This window comes from Phodopus roborovskii, unplaced genomic scaffold, assembly GCF_943737965.1.
Source record: "Phodopus roborovskii unplaced genomic scaffold, PHOROB, whole genome shotgun sequence".
Taxonomy (NCBI): domain Eukaryota; kingdom Metazoa; phylum Chordata; class Mammalia; order Rodentia; family Cricetidae; genus Phodopus; species Phodopus roborovskii.
The window spans coordinates 6,815,917-6,831,956 of NW_026126651.1; the positions used below are offsets into that span (position 1 = coordinate 6,815,917).

General features: G+C 43.1%; 1 protein-coding gene and 1 pseudogene across 1 annotated transcript; one reads left to right on the forward strand and one right to left on the reverse strand.

Annotated features, from left to right (window-relative positions):
• Nucleotides 1-677: 677 nt before the first annotated feature.
• LOC127213682 (serum amyloid A-3 protein) lies at nt 678-5,347 on the forward strand. Its single transcript, XM_051174139.1, has 4 exons — nt 678-803; nt 2,670-2,764; nt 4,592-4,730; nt 5,081-5,347. The coding sequence occupies exons 1-4, from the start codon at nt 685-687 to the stop codon at nt 5,217-5,219; spliced, it is 492 nt and encodes a 163-aa protein (XP_051030096.1). The 5' UTR covers nt 678-684; the 3' UTR covers nt 5,220-5,347.
• Nucleotides 5,348-5,790: 443 nt separating this feature from the next.
• Nucleotides 5,791-7,195, reverse strand: LOC127213793 (pyrroline-5-carboxylate reductase 1, mitochondrial-like; annotated as a pseudogene).
• Between the last annotated feature and the right edge of the window lie 8,845 nt (nt 7,196-16,040).

Here is a 16,040-nt window from a genome sequence, read left to right on the forward strand (position 1 = left end):
ATAAAGTCTGGTAGAAAAACATACTGTTGTTTTCTAGCTCCATTAGCCATTTGGTGATGGTGTCTCCCAGCATTCCTGTGTTACACTTTGCCGCTTTCTGCCTGACTCCACTGTTAACAGAGCAGTCAGTGGGCCTTCCGCATGCATGCTTGTGAGTCACAACGCTGAAGCAAATTCCTGTACTGGTGTTTCATGTTCCTGGCTTCCCATATGTTCCTGGCTTCCCATGGTATCTGCATTTAATCAGCTCTCCTGGCTTCCACAGCAACTGATCGTGAATAAATATTCTTGATTCTAGAGAAGTCCTTTCCCATTGTTGAGTCCACCCATGTTGATGCTAAAATCAGTTTGTGCCTTCTTTTCTCCTGTTTCCTAGGCCCAGCTGAATTCTGAACTACGCTCTGTAAGGACCCAAATTCAGCCCTTGGATTTGCCATGCACCTACATGGTTATTACATACTCAGATTTCTTTTTCCAATGTTCATTTCCCTTCCTTAGAAATGTGCGCTACATCACTGGATGGAAAGTACTCATCCTGATTATCCCAGTCAGGATGGGGAAGACTCAGAAGGCCCTGACTTATCACATTCCTGAAAATGGCTGGATTGCACAATCTGGGAAAAGCAGATCTGTGTGAAGAGAAACATTTAAGTTCTGAAAGCTAAATTACAGCCAAGTGGGATTATGCCAGATCAAACAGGGGGTTGCTCCACTAGCCGAGTGACAATATATATACATCTGTCCCTTAGCCTCAGCCACATCTCCTCAACCAGTCACATCTGGAAAGGAACTAACAGCCCAAGGTAAGTTGTCAGAACTTTCCAACATATGTTCTTTTTAAAAAATAGTTATTTTTCTTTATATAGTGGCTTTCAAATTAAATACCTGAATGTTACATGTATTACATAGAATTGGTTGCTACATTGAATATTCTAATATTTAGAAAAACATTAAGAAACCAGTTTTTTCATAGCTGTCACACTTTAAACATGGTAACTCAAGTTTCATTTATACTTTTAAGATTATGCATCTGTCAGTATAAAAGTTTTTTTTTAAACACATGACAATTTAAAATTGAAAAGCCTGCTAAATATACATCTTCCCAAACACCAGTATGGTTTCTGTAACAACTGCCTCATACTTAATAATAAGTTAATAAAAAAATACGTAACATGTAGCATCCTGCCGAGATGACTTCTTTAGAAACAAGGACAATTGTGAAATCAACATCTTAAGTGTACCGCCACAAATAAATAGAGCATCACAGACTCACAGAAAGCAAAACTGCACAGAACAAGTAAAGTTTCCTTAGGCCATCCATTCTTCAGTTGAGGGGCATCTAGGTTGCTTCCAGGTTCTAGCTATTACAAATAATGCTGCTATGAACATAGTTGAACAGATGTCCTTCTTGTAGGAATGTGCATCTTTTGGGTATATGCCTAAGAGTGGAATTACTGGGTCTTGAGGTAGACTAATTTCCATTTTCCTGAGGAGCTGCCATACTGATTTCCAAACTGGCTGCAAGAGTTTGCAATCCCACAAGCATTAGAGGAGTGTGCCCCTTTCTCCACACTCTGAAGAACACATTTTTAAGCTAATAAACCAGCCTCATGACATATACTTTTTCAAATACATGGAATTCTATAGTCAACCCCTTTCCTCGTTGTAGAATCTATACCCACAATGCACTAATAAATATATACATGTTCTCAGAATCATACAAATATTTCATTTTTATAAGCTTAAATAATTACTGAATGTTAGTACAAGATACATTAATTAATATCTGTATAATTTTACATTCATAAAAAGTTTTCTTCTAGCAGCATTCCTACTGCAAATGAAATGTGACCAAATGGCATTGCACTAGGGCTTGAGTGCAAATCAGCCTGGCCAGCTGCAGTGTCCTCTGCAGGGGACAACTGTCCCCACCTACAGAAGAGCAGTCCTCACAATGCTCCAAAGCCTTGAGGGGTAAAAACATCCCTGACCCTAGACACACCTCCAAGTTTCCTCCACATGACCAGCGAAGTTTATGAAAGTGTCCCCCAAAGCCTCACACGAACTTATGGCGTTGCTCTGAAATATATCTATGTCCAATGTTGACACATTAAGTTAATTCCTAATAAGTTCCTGTGATTCAATTACCAACATTAATTCTTTGTGGATTCTTTTCCCTGCCAGCATTCATTTGTTTTGTTTCTGTGTTCTGTCTCTTTCCTGAATCTAGTAGGTGGATTAGAATTCATTGGAGACTGTACTTTTAGCATGGAGATTTGTTGTATGCTTCTGTGTGAATTCATGGAAGGGTGGATTCATCCTTCCACAGATAGACTGCAGAGAGCTATGATGGTTATAAAGCCCCCACAAGCCTCTCTGGAAACTTCCTATGCCATTGTGGTTTGGCTGGAAAAATTGGAGTGCGATGTGCTTTAAACTAGTGGTCCATTTGCAAAGTCTCAGACAGTGGGATTCTAATGAAACACGTGGAAATGGGGACTGGATAGCTCCCAGCATCCACTGTATCACCTGTATCTACGTGTGCATGTGGGTTTAAGTATGAACTGCAGTGGGGTTTGTTACTGGCATGCAAGGACAGCTCCACAATACAGAAGCGTCCCCCACCCCAAGAAATGGCATATTCATCCTGTGTTTTCCTGGCCCTACAGCACGATGAAGTCTTCCATTGCCTTCATTTTTTGCTTCTTGATCCTGGGCGTTGACAGCCAAAGGTGGTTCCAGTTCATGAAAGAAGCTGGTCAAGGTAAGAACAGAGGATGGGGGCAGGAAGTTGTATCTGTGAGTTCCAAGCACTTACCAGAGCAGGGACCACATCATTAAGGCCAAAAGAGCTTATGACATCCTAATGGATAGAGAAGCAGTGTCGCTCTTCCTACATAGTTGTGAACTTTTCTGGTCAGTGTTGACCTTTTCCTGTGAGGATCCCAAGCCTGAGATCACAGTTTGTATAGCAGCTTCCCCACAGGAATGTAGGAACAATCTGTACTTGAAAGATGCAGATTCAACAGCCAAAGAGGGCATCTGCTGCCCCCGTGTGGAGGATGTTGAACAGCTCACATCCTTGTCTGGTGCTGTGAAATGAAGTGCATCCCAAGTGTAGAGTGTTCCAGGCCAGGCAAAGGAGAACCAGTGCAGTCCCCAATCCACAGTGACAGCAGCCAAGACCAACAGAGCAGTGAAAAGCATTGTGTGTGGAGATAAATTAATCTCGTGGTGTAGGTGCCACGTCTACCTTTTAAGGAAGCCAGGCACAGAGCATACATAAGCTATGTAATAAAACCCCAGAAAAACTACCTCAGGTTGTCCAACTCCTCAGAATCCACTACACAGCTCCCAGAACAGAGAGAGGACTTGATGCGCACACACTCACTGTTTACCTGAGAAGCAGCAGGCCATGGGTTAGGGAAGGCAGCTGCCCGTGAGGAAAGCTCAGATCCTCCACACCCACAGAAGGTAATGACTTAGTTACCTGGAATACAGGCCTGCTGGGGCCGGGACATGAAGTAGCAACTGTCACCAAGGGAAACACCTCCCACCAGCCACTACAGGATAAAAATTAAATGAACCTAGGTAGTAGCGGGCTTCCTCTGTTCTGCTAACTCCTTACATTTAAAGATATTTCCTTTTTAATGCAGGCTGGGTCTGATTCCTTCACTGCAGGGCTCACCATTTCTTCCTTAGTTTAGAACTTTTGCTGTTTGTGGCACCGTCCTGGTGGGCAGAGAAGTGAGATGACCATAAACTGAGTATCGACCATGAACGTCCCATGTGCATTTTCTCCTTTTTTTTCCCCCTGCATAATCACCAAGGTGCCTGCTACTCTTCCCTGCTCTGGAGAGCACATAGAGTTATAAAGCTAGTGTGTCCTTTGCCGCCTGAAGTCTCTGGTCATCCAGCTGTCTTAGTCGGTATCAGAGAACTCACTGTTGTCTTCTGCTGATGGAGTTCAGCGAACTGTGCTGAGAACTGCTCATGTTGAAATAGACCCTGGACATTCCGTGGGCGCAGGACAAAACTGCACTCAGTCTGCCTGGAGAGCAGTTGCTCCCGTTGCCTGTGTTAGTAGAGCGCTGTGGCCGCAGTGGAGATTGTATCGCATGGGAGACTGAGGCAGGAGGATTGTGAGGCTCATGCTGTACAGAGTTATATAGAGATGCATGCTATCTCTAAAGGAAGAGAACACAGGAGAAAGGAAAGGAATGGCATAAGAAGGAAGGGGAGAGGAGGAAGGGAAGAGGCCTCATGTCTCACACCTTAGACAGAAGTATCCCCGGACCTTTACAGAGAGTTTCATCATGGTATGGTGAAATATCCCCTAGAGAGCTCTTCTCCTCAGTATGAGTTTGAGCATTCCAAGACCACCAACAACGGAGTAAGGCAGGAAATCATCAGAATAAACCTCGCTCCGATGCTCTCCTCCTGCACACACAAGGGGAAGTAAGAACTATTCATTCGAGCCGGCGACATTTCTGCAGGCTTGTGAAAGCTTGAATCACTAAACTGAGTTGGAAGTTTTAACCCTCTGGTTTGCTTTAACACAATCTTCCTCATCATTCTCTTCCCCCTCCAGGGACTAGAGACATGTGGAGAGCTTACTCTGACATGAGAGAGGCCAATTGGAAAAATTCAGATAAATACTTCCATGCCCGGGGAAACTATGATGCTGCCCAAAGAGGCCCAGGAGGAGTCTGGGCTGCTAAAGTGATCAGGTAACAGAGGTCTCTGTGAGCAGAGTTTGAGTGCTTTGGACAGTCAGGAGGGGGCTGTTCTCTGCATCCTGTGCACACTGCCTGTTAACCTTCCTCTTTCCTGTGCTTAGTACTGGGAGTGGCTGGCAGCAACGCCTGACCCATCCTCTCCCCCCTGGGGGGCTGCTCGCTCAGCATGAGGGTGACATCCTGCACTGAGCAGGCGCCCACTCAGACAGCATCAGTACCAGCCTCTCCTTCCCTGCCTTTCCCGGGCTCCTCTCACAGCCATCTCTGGGAGAGAGGGGTGCAGAGGATGGGGCTCCTGCCTCCAGTTTGCTCATGGCTCTTCTTGTCTGTCTTGATTACAGTGATGCCAGAGAGGGCATTCAGAGGTTCACAGGACGTGGAGCAGAAGACTCAAGAGCTGACCAGTTTGCCAACGAATGGGGCCGGAGTGGTAAAGACCCCAACTACTTCCGACCTGCTGGCCTGCCTAGTAAATACTGAGTTTTGTCTTCATGTTGTTCCCAGCCATGCAGCCCCCAAGGAAAGAGGCAACTGCTGAATTGAGTTAGTTCCTAAAATCTGGGTGTCCAAGCACCCCAATATATTAAATAAATAATTGTGAAATGCCACGTGTCATTTTGAAAGATCAAAGGGCAGGTATTTTGAGAATCATGGGCCATGGGAATCTCCAGGAAATCCTGCTGTTTTTGTCTTTTTTAAGAAAGAGAAATTAAAAGATAGGAATTGGAATAGAACTGAATGTCTGTACATGGGCTAAAAAAGGTATTATGTATTCCATCAAAAAAGGCAGATAACAAGGAAGCCCTGTATATGATTTCAGTTATGAAGTTAGGAACTAGATAAAATCCAACACATTCTGGGCTGAGGATGTAGCCTAATAACAGAGGGATTGCCTAGCATGCATGAGGCCCTAGCTTCCATCCCCATCCCCTCCCCATGAAACGTCAATAAATTCTTACTTAACAAAATATAAAAAATACTGAAGGCAAAATCAAAACAATCCTGTAATTGTTTTAAAGGATTCACACATTCCTCAAAGAAAGTCTCAGAGCTAGATGTTTCTATACATAATTTTAACCCTTAAAAAAGGCAAGTCCCTGGCATTTTGTAGAAATAGTTCTGGGGAGAAGATGAAATACTCTGCAGCCATTTTCTCTGGGTCAGGAAATCTCCCTACCCACAAGCCTGAAAGAAATTATCAAAAAGCAAAAGTACACTGATGTATGGTGGACTGACTCCTGCAGAGACCAGCTCCAGACTTGAGGTACAGCCTGGGGCTGCCGCCTTTATACAATCCCTGAAGATTCTCAAATCTTGGAAATTGGAGTTGTGTTATTCCATGATGTTTCTTTACCAAACCGCACCCTCTCCTGGGTCACACTGGCTCGGGTAGTCCTTTTCAGTCTAGGCAGCTATGTACTCTTTCATTAGCTGCCTCCTCAAATTCTGGTCTCATGATGGTCACTTCCTGGCTTCAGTGGTCTAGTCCTATGGTTCTTATATCTCTCACTCTCCCCTTCCCTGAGACATAAATAGTTTCTCTCATGGATTGATGGATAGATAGATAGATGGATTGATGGATAGATAGATAGATGATAGATAGATGATAGATATAAATTCTTGCCGGCTGAGGCCAGGTCATGTGGATTAACATAACCGGAAGACAGAGATGATCCAGCAGAAGTGTCCAGTTTCACCTTGTCCAGTATAGTGTTTTTGAAGGCAGCAGATGAGACAGATTCCTGGACAGCCAAGGTGTGCAGCTCCCACATGCAATCCAGGAGGCCTCCACAGGATTGAGAAGCAGGGAGCAAAAACCCTCCACTTCCCAGCACATGAAAAGCATGATTGTGGCCCTACTAGGAGAGCACACATTATCCTTGAGCTGTGAAGGATGCTGTACTGAAACTAGTAGTATCTTGGCTGCCCCCAGGAGAGCCTGGGCCTCAATTCAGCCTTCCAGTCACCTCGAAAGTCCCATATTTATATCATCATCAGCTAGAGTAGCCTGGGCTTAAGCATAGGCAGGGCCACTGCCACTGAGCCCTATGACAGCATTGATCAAATCTGCCTGCACTTCTGGAGGAAGTGAGCTGTCCCACGAGCCTGCCATCCTCCATCTGAGCATGAGTGCATGTGGCATACACAGTAAGCCCCTCCCACAGCACGACTTGGGTGTTGCCTATACAGTGGATGACGTTGGAAGCTGTCAGCTGCTTTTCAAGAGTGGATGATGACAAGGGTCACAGAGGACACCACAATGTGCCTGACCTCAATGTTATCACCAATTTCATTCAGGAAGTAGGGATGATGTGTGGCTTCATAGTCAGGAAGAGCATATCATTGAAGCACACTGTCTCTTTGTTGTGGGGAGTCATGTTCATCCCTGTCCTCCAGATGGCAGAGCATGTGTCTTGGACCACCTCTGGAGAGATGGGCATTGCCCTATGAGCAGCCAGAACAAGACCTCTGCTTTTTGCTTCTGTGATGCCATCTGCTCTCCCCTCTCTCTAAAGCAGTGTTTTGGTGTGTAGTCTAGGACTGCCTTCAAGTATTAATCTTCTATTCTAGCTTCTCAAGTGCTGGGATGATAGGTAAGAGTCAACATTCCAGGTTATTCCAGGTTCCCTTTTTTTTTTTTTTTTTTTTAAGATGGTGGCAGGATATGATATGTTACCCAGACATACTTTAACTTCTGGGCTCAGGTCATGCCCCATGTCAACCCCTCAAGTGCACACCACCCGGTTGACTCAGTTCTAAACTTTCCTCTCTCCTTGCTTGAAGTTTCTACCCTGGGACTTTGTAGCTCAATACACACAGAATATCCCCGTAGCAGGCCTTTCCCCACAGCCAGGTTCAGCCAGGAATGTGAACATCATTTACAACTGGGGACCTCCATTAATCCTCAGGCACCAGCCCAAATACAGTGGATTCTCGGCTTCAGCTTCCTGGAGCTAAGCCTTTGGGACCCTCATCTCCCGGGTCCAACGGCAGCTGGATTAGACATGGCCCCTTTTCTGTAACCCACTCTCATGTGGTTGCCTGTCCTTTCTGTTGGGACCAGCTAGTCCCAGACACCCTGTGCCTCCTTGCAGATATATAATCCTCCACCAATGGACCCACTAGGCATCTGAGGAAAGGATTTCTCAGCTGATGACACGCCAGTTTGTTATTGAACTGACTCACCAAACACTTGTACAACTTGTCCTCTCCTTTCAGATGAACAACAACAAAAAAATCTCCCCCTTTCTGAGAAGTATTTCAAAGCCATGTATCCTTGCTCTCTACACATTCCTCCCTCTAGAAAAGGAGGGGAATCTCACCTGAAGCACAGTGTCCCTAAATCCTGTGTCCCCATAGCACCCTGTCCAGGCCTTGCTGACAATCAATTTGTCTATATCAGAGTTTGGAATGAGTGTATTTGACATCCTTCTCTAATACTAGGTGTCAGCTGAATGACTTGATTGACAGCTCTACTTCCCATTTAGGTCACCCGGGGCCACTAGGTGAGCACAGTTCTCATTCTTATTTTCCTATTCCATTGGATTCTTACACTTTGATTACTCCACCCCTTGGCAACTTTGGGCATAGACAGCTTAAATCACACATTCAAGTCATACAGGTAGATTGATGCTACACCCAACATCGTTACAAATAGCAATTGTATTGATTGACATTTTGGGAACAGCTTTCATAGGCTAGCAATGTATCTCAGCCACTGAGTCATTTCCTATCATGTCCAAGGATCAATTTCTAGGACCTCGGGGGAAAAAAAGACAACACAGCACACACACACACACACACACACACACACACGCAAAACAGCCATATACTTAAACATAAAATGAAAAACAAAACTACTTGCAAAGTACATAAAGCTTTGTTTCTTAAGTGCACTAGATCAAGCTGTGGAGTAGAAGTTTGTGTGATAATGGAAATATTCTACTGCACTGTCCCCTAGCCACTAGTCACATGTCATCACCAATTTTTAGTTACAAACTGACTTTTAGGGACCAGAGAGATGGCTCAGGGACTAAGAACAGTTGCTGCTCTTACAAAGGATCTAGGTTCAATTCCTAAGCATCTACTTGATGTAATTCTAGTTCCCGGGGATCTGATGATCTTCTGGCCTTTGGGGACACCAGACTTGCACATTACACACAAACATATATGTAGACCAACATTTATTTCTTTGTCACCTTTACAATTTTTTTTTATTTTTCATGTTTGTGAATTCTTGTTAAATTCTTTTTTTTATGATAAAATGTTATTATTATTATTATTTTTTTTTTGGGAATTTGGGCGTCGTTCTTTCCAAACTACTTCCTGCTGGTAGGGGGCGCTGTCATGGGGGATTCGAAGAAGATTCAGAAATCCTGGCTGTAGTCTGTAAGATTGCTTTGTCCAGCTGTTTTGAATGTAAGATCACCTGGTACTCTGTTTCAGGCGGTCTGGCGTGATCAAACCATATTAGTCTGGAAGGAATCCACATCTTTTCATTTTCTGTGGAAACAAAAATAGAAATCCTTTTCCCCAGTAACTTGTCCTTCAACTTAAATTTTGGAGTCAAAGCATTTTTTTTTAATTTAATTTATTATTTTACATGTTGATCCCAGTTCCCTCTCCCTCCCTCCTTCCCAACCTTCCTCACTCCCTCCCTCCCTCCCTCCGTTCCTCCCTTTTACCCTCTCTGCCCTCTCACATGCACTCTAACCCCCCTCCCATCCCCCCACCCCAATTCCATATGTATAATTATACTGGGGGCATTTTTTAAATCATTTTGCTGACCCTCAAACATCTCTAAATTCATACAAATAGACATGATAGAAGTAGCTATATGTCAAGTCGGAACTATGTCATGTCTACATTAACTGAACCATGGATTATCATCAAAAGGATTTTGTGTACTAATTTAAAAAAACCATACAAACACACACACACTAAACATCCATCATGAGCCTTTTGCTCATTTTCTCTTTTTACCTAGGAGACAGCTCTGAACACTTGTGTTTCCAAGATACTTGTCTTGTTAGTAAATGGTCAATTGTATACACACCAATTGTACACAGACAACGACATAGTAAAATACATTCAATTATTGTTTCACTAAGCTCATCTTCTTTCTATCGTTCTAGAACCACTCTCATGTATGCGGTGAAATACGACAGCCAGGACCTTGTTTACCTGGTACTCACAAAAGGAGTAGTTCTGTATCAGCAGGACCAATATGGATATGACGCTTTAGATTATGTAATATCAGGACATCGCAGTGAGACCAAAGGGTCACCTCCTGCACCACACCCTTCACACTCTGCCTGACATTCTGAATACCTACTTAGCATGGCACTCCCCCGCCTCCTTCAAACATGGCCAGCGATCCTTGTACCGTGTCCACTTCTGTGCTTTCTGACATGACTGTCTGCCAGGAGCAGTGATTTGCTTCATGCGTGTGGCCACACAGCAAAAAGAAAGGGAAACGGTGGACGGGCATGCGATCTCAATGGATGGACTAGGTCAGTGTGGAGCCATCTCGGCGGCACTCTGGATGTGAATGCGTCGCCTCAGGCCGACTGTCTTATCTGTGGAGGGAAGAGGAGCTCAGAGAAGGGTCAGATTAGCGTGAGTGGCAAGAGGAGGCATTTCCATGCCAAAGGCTATGCCCTTCACATGTGTAGCAAGTGTTCTCTCTCTCTCTCTCTCTCTCTCTCTCTCTCTCTCTCTCTCTCCTATGCTCTTGGATAGGAAGGATCAATATAGTAAAAATGGCAATCTTGCCAACAGCAACCTACAGATTAAATGCAACCCCCATCCAAACTGCAGCACAATTCTTCACATATTTTGAAAAAAAAATTATCAACTTTATATGGAAAAATAAAAGACCCAGGATAGCCAAAGCAACCCTACAACTTTGTACAACAAAGAAACTTCAAACTCTATTATAGAGCTATAGTTCTGAAATCAGCTAGTTACTGGCACAAAAATAGACAGGTAGACCAATGGAATCAAATTGAAAGCCCTGATACTAACCCATGATATAGATAGGAATACTTTGTTTTGGAATGGATTTTCATTTATTGATACAATTTAAGGTCAATTTTGTGATATGTATATTTCTCCTTTTGTTTAGGTATTGTGTTTATGTAGCTCACTAAAAAATGTAATGTATAATTTAGTAAGATTTTAGATAGTTACCTATAATAGTCAACACTTATAGCTAGGTGAGTTAGGTTTTCTAGATATGCAGAGATGTATTTGAAATAGATAGGAATTCTTCAAACCTTTCAAAGTCCTACAGAATATGGCATTTAAAATGGTTTAGGGTTTTTCTTGACAATGAGGCACAACTGCTCCTGGCAACACCACCTGCCTCAGAAAGGAAGATGGATATTAAAAAAAAACATGCTATGGAGTTTGCCTCCAATATGGAAAGACTAGCCATTTGGACAAGATGCTGCTCTTGTCTGGACTGTTTGACTTTATGCTGTATAAACTGGACATACAAGACCCACAGAAAAGTGACTGCTGATTCAAGATGGACATTGCTACAGAGTTCCTGCTTCATGGAAGAGACTGCCAGACAGTCTGCAGGACACAGAGAAAAATGACTGACAAACTGCCTATACAGGTGGACAGTTTAAAGTTTTCTGCTTTGCGCAGGAGTCTGCCAGACACACTATGACCTATGGGCTGAAGATGGAAGATTACAGAAAAACTTCAGGTGACTGACAAGGCAAGATGTCTCTGTCATTTCTAGAGTTTATATATTATCCTTCTGTGGTCTTTGAAAGAGTTGAAGACAGATAGTTATGGTTATAATTTTCCTTAGTTAGGATTAAAGATAAGTTACATATAGAACTTTAGACTCATAAAGATAGAATAGATGATGGAATATTTTCTTAAATCTTGCTAAATGTTAATGAATTAAATATTGTTAACTGTGATTCTTATTTGATAACTGTTGTGTGATATATTTTACTATGTTAAGGTTAAAACCCTTCTTTTTATTTAGACAGAAAAGAGGAGATGATGGGAGATGCCATTATGTATATATGTTTCTCATACTGGTTAATGAATAAAGCACTGTTGGCCAATAGGAAAGGAAGATAGGAGGGACTAGGAGATGAGGAGGAAAGAGGAAGTAGTAAGGAGGGGTCAGCATGGAGAAACTGGGGAGACAAGATTCCAGCCGCCTCTCCCTGGTAGGTGAAACCACATGGAAATACATAGAAATGGGTTAATACTTAAGACAGAGCTAGCAGATAAGAAACAAGTACCTGGCCAACGGAATTATATCTAATACAGAGTCTCAGTGTGTTAATTGGGACTGGCGCGGCGGCGGGACAAGACCAGGCGGCAGGCGGAAAAACCTTACTCCTTACAAACACACACACCTACAAACACCTGATTTTTTGACAAAGAAGCTAAATTTAAACAATGGAATAAAGAAAGCATCTTCAACAAATGGTGCTGGCATAACTGGATGCTGGTGTGTAGAAGACTGCAGATAGATCCATATCTATGGCCATGCACAAAACTTAACTTAGAAGAGAAAGTGGGAGGTACCCTTGAAAAATTGGTACAGGAGACCGCTTCCTGAACATAACTCCAGTAGCACAGACAGTGACATATACAATTAATTAACGGGACCTCCTGAAACTGAGAAGCTTCTGTAAGGTAAAGGACGCAGTCAACAGGACAAAACGGCAGCCCAGAGGATGGGAAAAGAGCTTCACCAACCCCACATCTGACAGAGGGATGATTTCCAAAATATACAAAGAATTCAAGAAGCTAGTTACCAAAACACCAAATAATCCAAATAAAAAGTGGGGCACAGAACTAAATAGAGAATTCTCAATGGAGGATTCTAAAATGGCTGAAATACTGTTAAGATAGTGCTCAACAACTTTAGCCATCAAAACTACTCAGAGACACCATCTTACTCCTGTCAGAATGGCTAAAATGAAAAACACCAAAGACAGTTTATGCTGGAGAGGATGTGGAGAAAGGGGAACATTCCTCAACTGCTGGTGGGAGTGCAAACTTGTACAGCCACTTTCAGTACAGTGGCTCCTCAGAAAAAAAGGAATCAGTCTACCTCAAGATCCAAGAATTCCACTCTTGGGCAAAAACCCAAAAGATGCACATTAATACAACAAGGACATCTGTTCAACTATGTGCATAGCATTATTTGTAATTTCCAGAACCTGGAAGCAACCTAGATGCCTGTCAACTGAAGAATGGATGGAGAAAATGTGGTACATTTACACAATAGAGTACTACTCTTGAAATTCACAGGCAAACAGATGGAACTAGAAGAAACCATCTTGAGTGAGGTTCCCCAGTCACAAAAAGACAAACACAGCATGTACTCATTCATATATGGATTTTAGACACAGAGCAAAGGATTGCCAGCCAACAATTCACATGGACATAAAAACTCAGAAACGAGGAGGGCCCTAAGGGAGACATACATGGTCTCCTGGAGAAGGGGAAATGGACAAGATGTCCCAAACAATTTGGGAGCATGGAGGGAGGGGAGAGGGAGTTAGGAGAAAGAGAAGAGGAGAAGAGGGGAGAGTGGGCATGAGGGAACAGAAAGATTGAGACAGGGAAAGAGTAGAGGAGAACAAGAAAAGAGATACCATAATAGAGGAAGCCATTATAGATTTAAGGAGAAATCTATCACTAGAGAAATGCCCAGAGATTTATAAGGATGAACCCAACTAATCTAAGCAATAGTGGAGAAGGCTACCTTTAATGCCCTTCCACAACAATGAGACTGATAACTACCTTATAAGCCATCCTAGAGCTTTCATCTAGTAGCAGATGAAAGCAGAAGCTGCTAAACACTAGTCAATCTCCTGGAGTCCAGTTAAATGGAGGGAGAAGTGATGAGCAAAGGCTGGAGAAACCCAGAGAATAGGCTGACCTGAAAAAGGAGCTCATGCACCCTAGTCTGATGGCTGGGAAACCAGCATAGGACCGACCCAGACCCCCTGAATGTGGTGTTAGTTAGGAGGACTGGGCAGTCTATGGGGCCTCTGGTAGTGGATCAGTATTTATCCCTAGTGCACAAATGGACTTTGGGAGCCCATCCAGCGTAGAGAGATACTTTCTCAGCCTAGATACATGGGGAGGGCCTAGACCTTGCCAGAAATGGTAGGACAGACTTTGAAGACTCCCCATGGAAGGCATTACATTCTCTGGGAAAGAGAAAGGGTATGGACTGGGGTTTGATGGGGGTGATAGGAGAGGATGGGAGGGTGAGGGAACTGGGATTGACATGGGAAACAACCTTGTTTCAAATTTAAATAAAAAGAGGGGGGAAAAGGATGGAGGAGGAGAAGGGTGATACAAGCAGGCTAAAGAGTCAGACAGCCCTAGCTCACACTGCTTTCTTTTTTTTTTTTTCCCAATGTTTACTTGTGGTTTCTTTATTTAAATAAATTCAGGTGTCTCTACGTGTGTGGATTTATGTCTGGGTCTTCCATTCTATTGCATCCATGCACCTTTGTTTTTATCCAATACTATGCCATTTTTATTACTACAGTTCTGTAGTACAGCTTTGATGGGGGGATGGCCTTCTGTCTGCTGTGAGTATTTCTTTTATTGGTTGATGAATAAAGCTGTTTCAGCCAATGGAGAGGCAGGATATAACGAGGCAGGAAGTACAGGTAGGGCTTCCAGACTAGAAGAAGGCTGGGAAGAGGAACGCAGAGAGTGGGTCTTCGGGAGATCTCATGTAGCTACTGGGAAGGTTGGGTGCCTGGGCATTCTCCAGTAAGCCAAGACCATGTGGATATTCATCATATAGATGAATAGAAATTGGCTAATAATTAAGAGAGAGCTAGTCAATAATAAGCCTGAGTCATTGGCCATTTTATAATTAGTAAAACCCTCTGTGTGTTTATTTGGGACAAAACGGCTCCGGGGTGGTGATATCTCTGGAAGTTCCTTTATTATATAGTATTGTATTCATTATTTTGTTTTTTTTTTGTTTGTGTTTGTTTTCCCATATGGCATTAGTGTTGTTCTTTTAAAGGCTTGTAAAGGATTGTGTTGGCATTTTAATGGGGATTGCTTTGAATCTGTAGAATGCTTTTGATAGGATATCCATTTTTACTGCATTAATCTTGCTGGTCCATGAACATCGGAGATCTTTCCATCGTTTTCACTTTTCTTCTTCAAAAACTTGAAGGTTTTGTCATATACCTCTTTCACTTGCTTGGTTAGAGTTACCCCAAGATATATTATTTGTGACTATTGTGAAGGATGATGTTTGCCTGATTTATTTCCTAGCACTGTCATTTGCATATAGGAAGGCTACTGATTTTTAAAAATCTTTTTATTATTTTCTTTTTTATTTTACATATCAATCCCAGTTCCCTCCCTCTCCCTCCCTCTTTCCCTTTCTCCCACCCTCTCATGCCCCCTGACGACTCTCCCCTCCCACCCCCCCACTCCTCCAGGAAGAGTCATCTAAATCTGTCCAGTCATTTGGAGTATGGACTAGGACTTCTCTCCTGTCTCTAGGCTAAGGGAGTATCCCTCCATGGGGGATGTGCCTGAAGGTCCTTTTGTGCACCAGGGATACATCTTGGTGCCACTGTCTGAGGTCTCTTAGACTGCTCAGGCCTTCTAAGACCCATGTACAGGGGGTCTAGCACAGAGACATTTTTAAAACAACAAACAAAAGACTGAGGGGTAAAACCATTTCATAGCCACAGACCTAAGATTATCAGGGAATCGCATCCATGACCTCTTATACCAGGATAAATAAACATGTGACTCTTATGACCATGCTGCTTATGAAACATGGTTTTTCCATTTTACACTTGTGCTTGTTAAAGATCAAACAGACCCAGCCATGACAAAAAAGAGAAATCTTGTTTCACACCAGAAAACAGTTGATTCAAATACATACATGAAAGGTACATAGGTGTGGGAGTTGTGGGAAGGGCACAGTATCCATGCATGCTGAGACTGGAGGCTAACGCTGGGTGTCTTCTTCAGGTGCCCTGCACTTATAAAAAGAAAAAAAGAAGGATGCATATGGGTGCTTTTGTCTGCATACATATATGTGAATCATATGTGTGCAGTGTCCTCAGGAGACAGAAGAGGGCACTAGATTCCCTGACACTTGGGTTACGTGATGGTTGTTGTGAATCACAATGTAGGTTCTGGAAACTGACCCAGGTCCTCTGATAGAGTAGCAGGTGTCCTTAAAAACATTGAGCTATCCCTCCAGCTCCTCCTCCATGTCATTTTTTGAGACAGGTTTCTCTTCAGCTACCTTACACC

Bases quoted from the DNA above. Each gene is read 5' to 3' on its own strand.
- LOC127213682 (XM_051174139.1), top strand. From the start codon at position 685: ATGCCAGATCAAACAGGGGGTTGCTCCACTAGCCGAGTGACAATATAT. The intron at 804-2,669 runs GTAAGTTGTCAG...CTGGCCCTACAG, and splicing joins AAAGGAACTAACAGCCCAAG to CACGATGAAGTCTTCCATTG. The intron at 2,765-4,591 runs GTAAGAACAGAG...TTCCCCCTCCAG, and splicing joins CATGAAAGAAGCTGGTCAAG to GGACTAGAGACATGTGGAGA.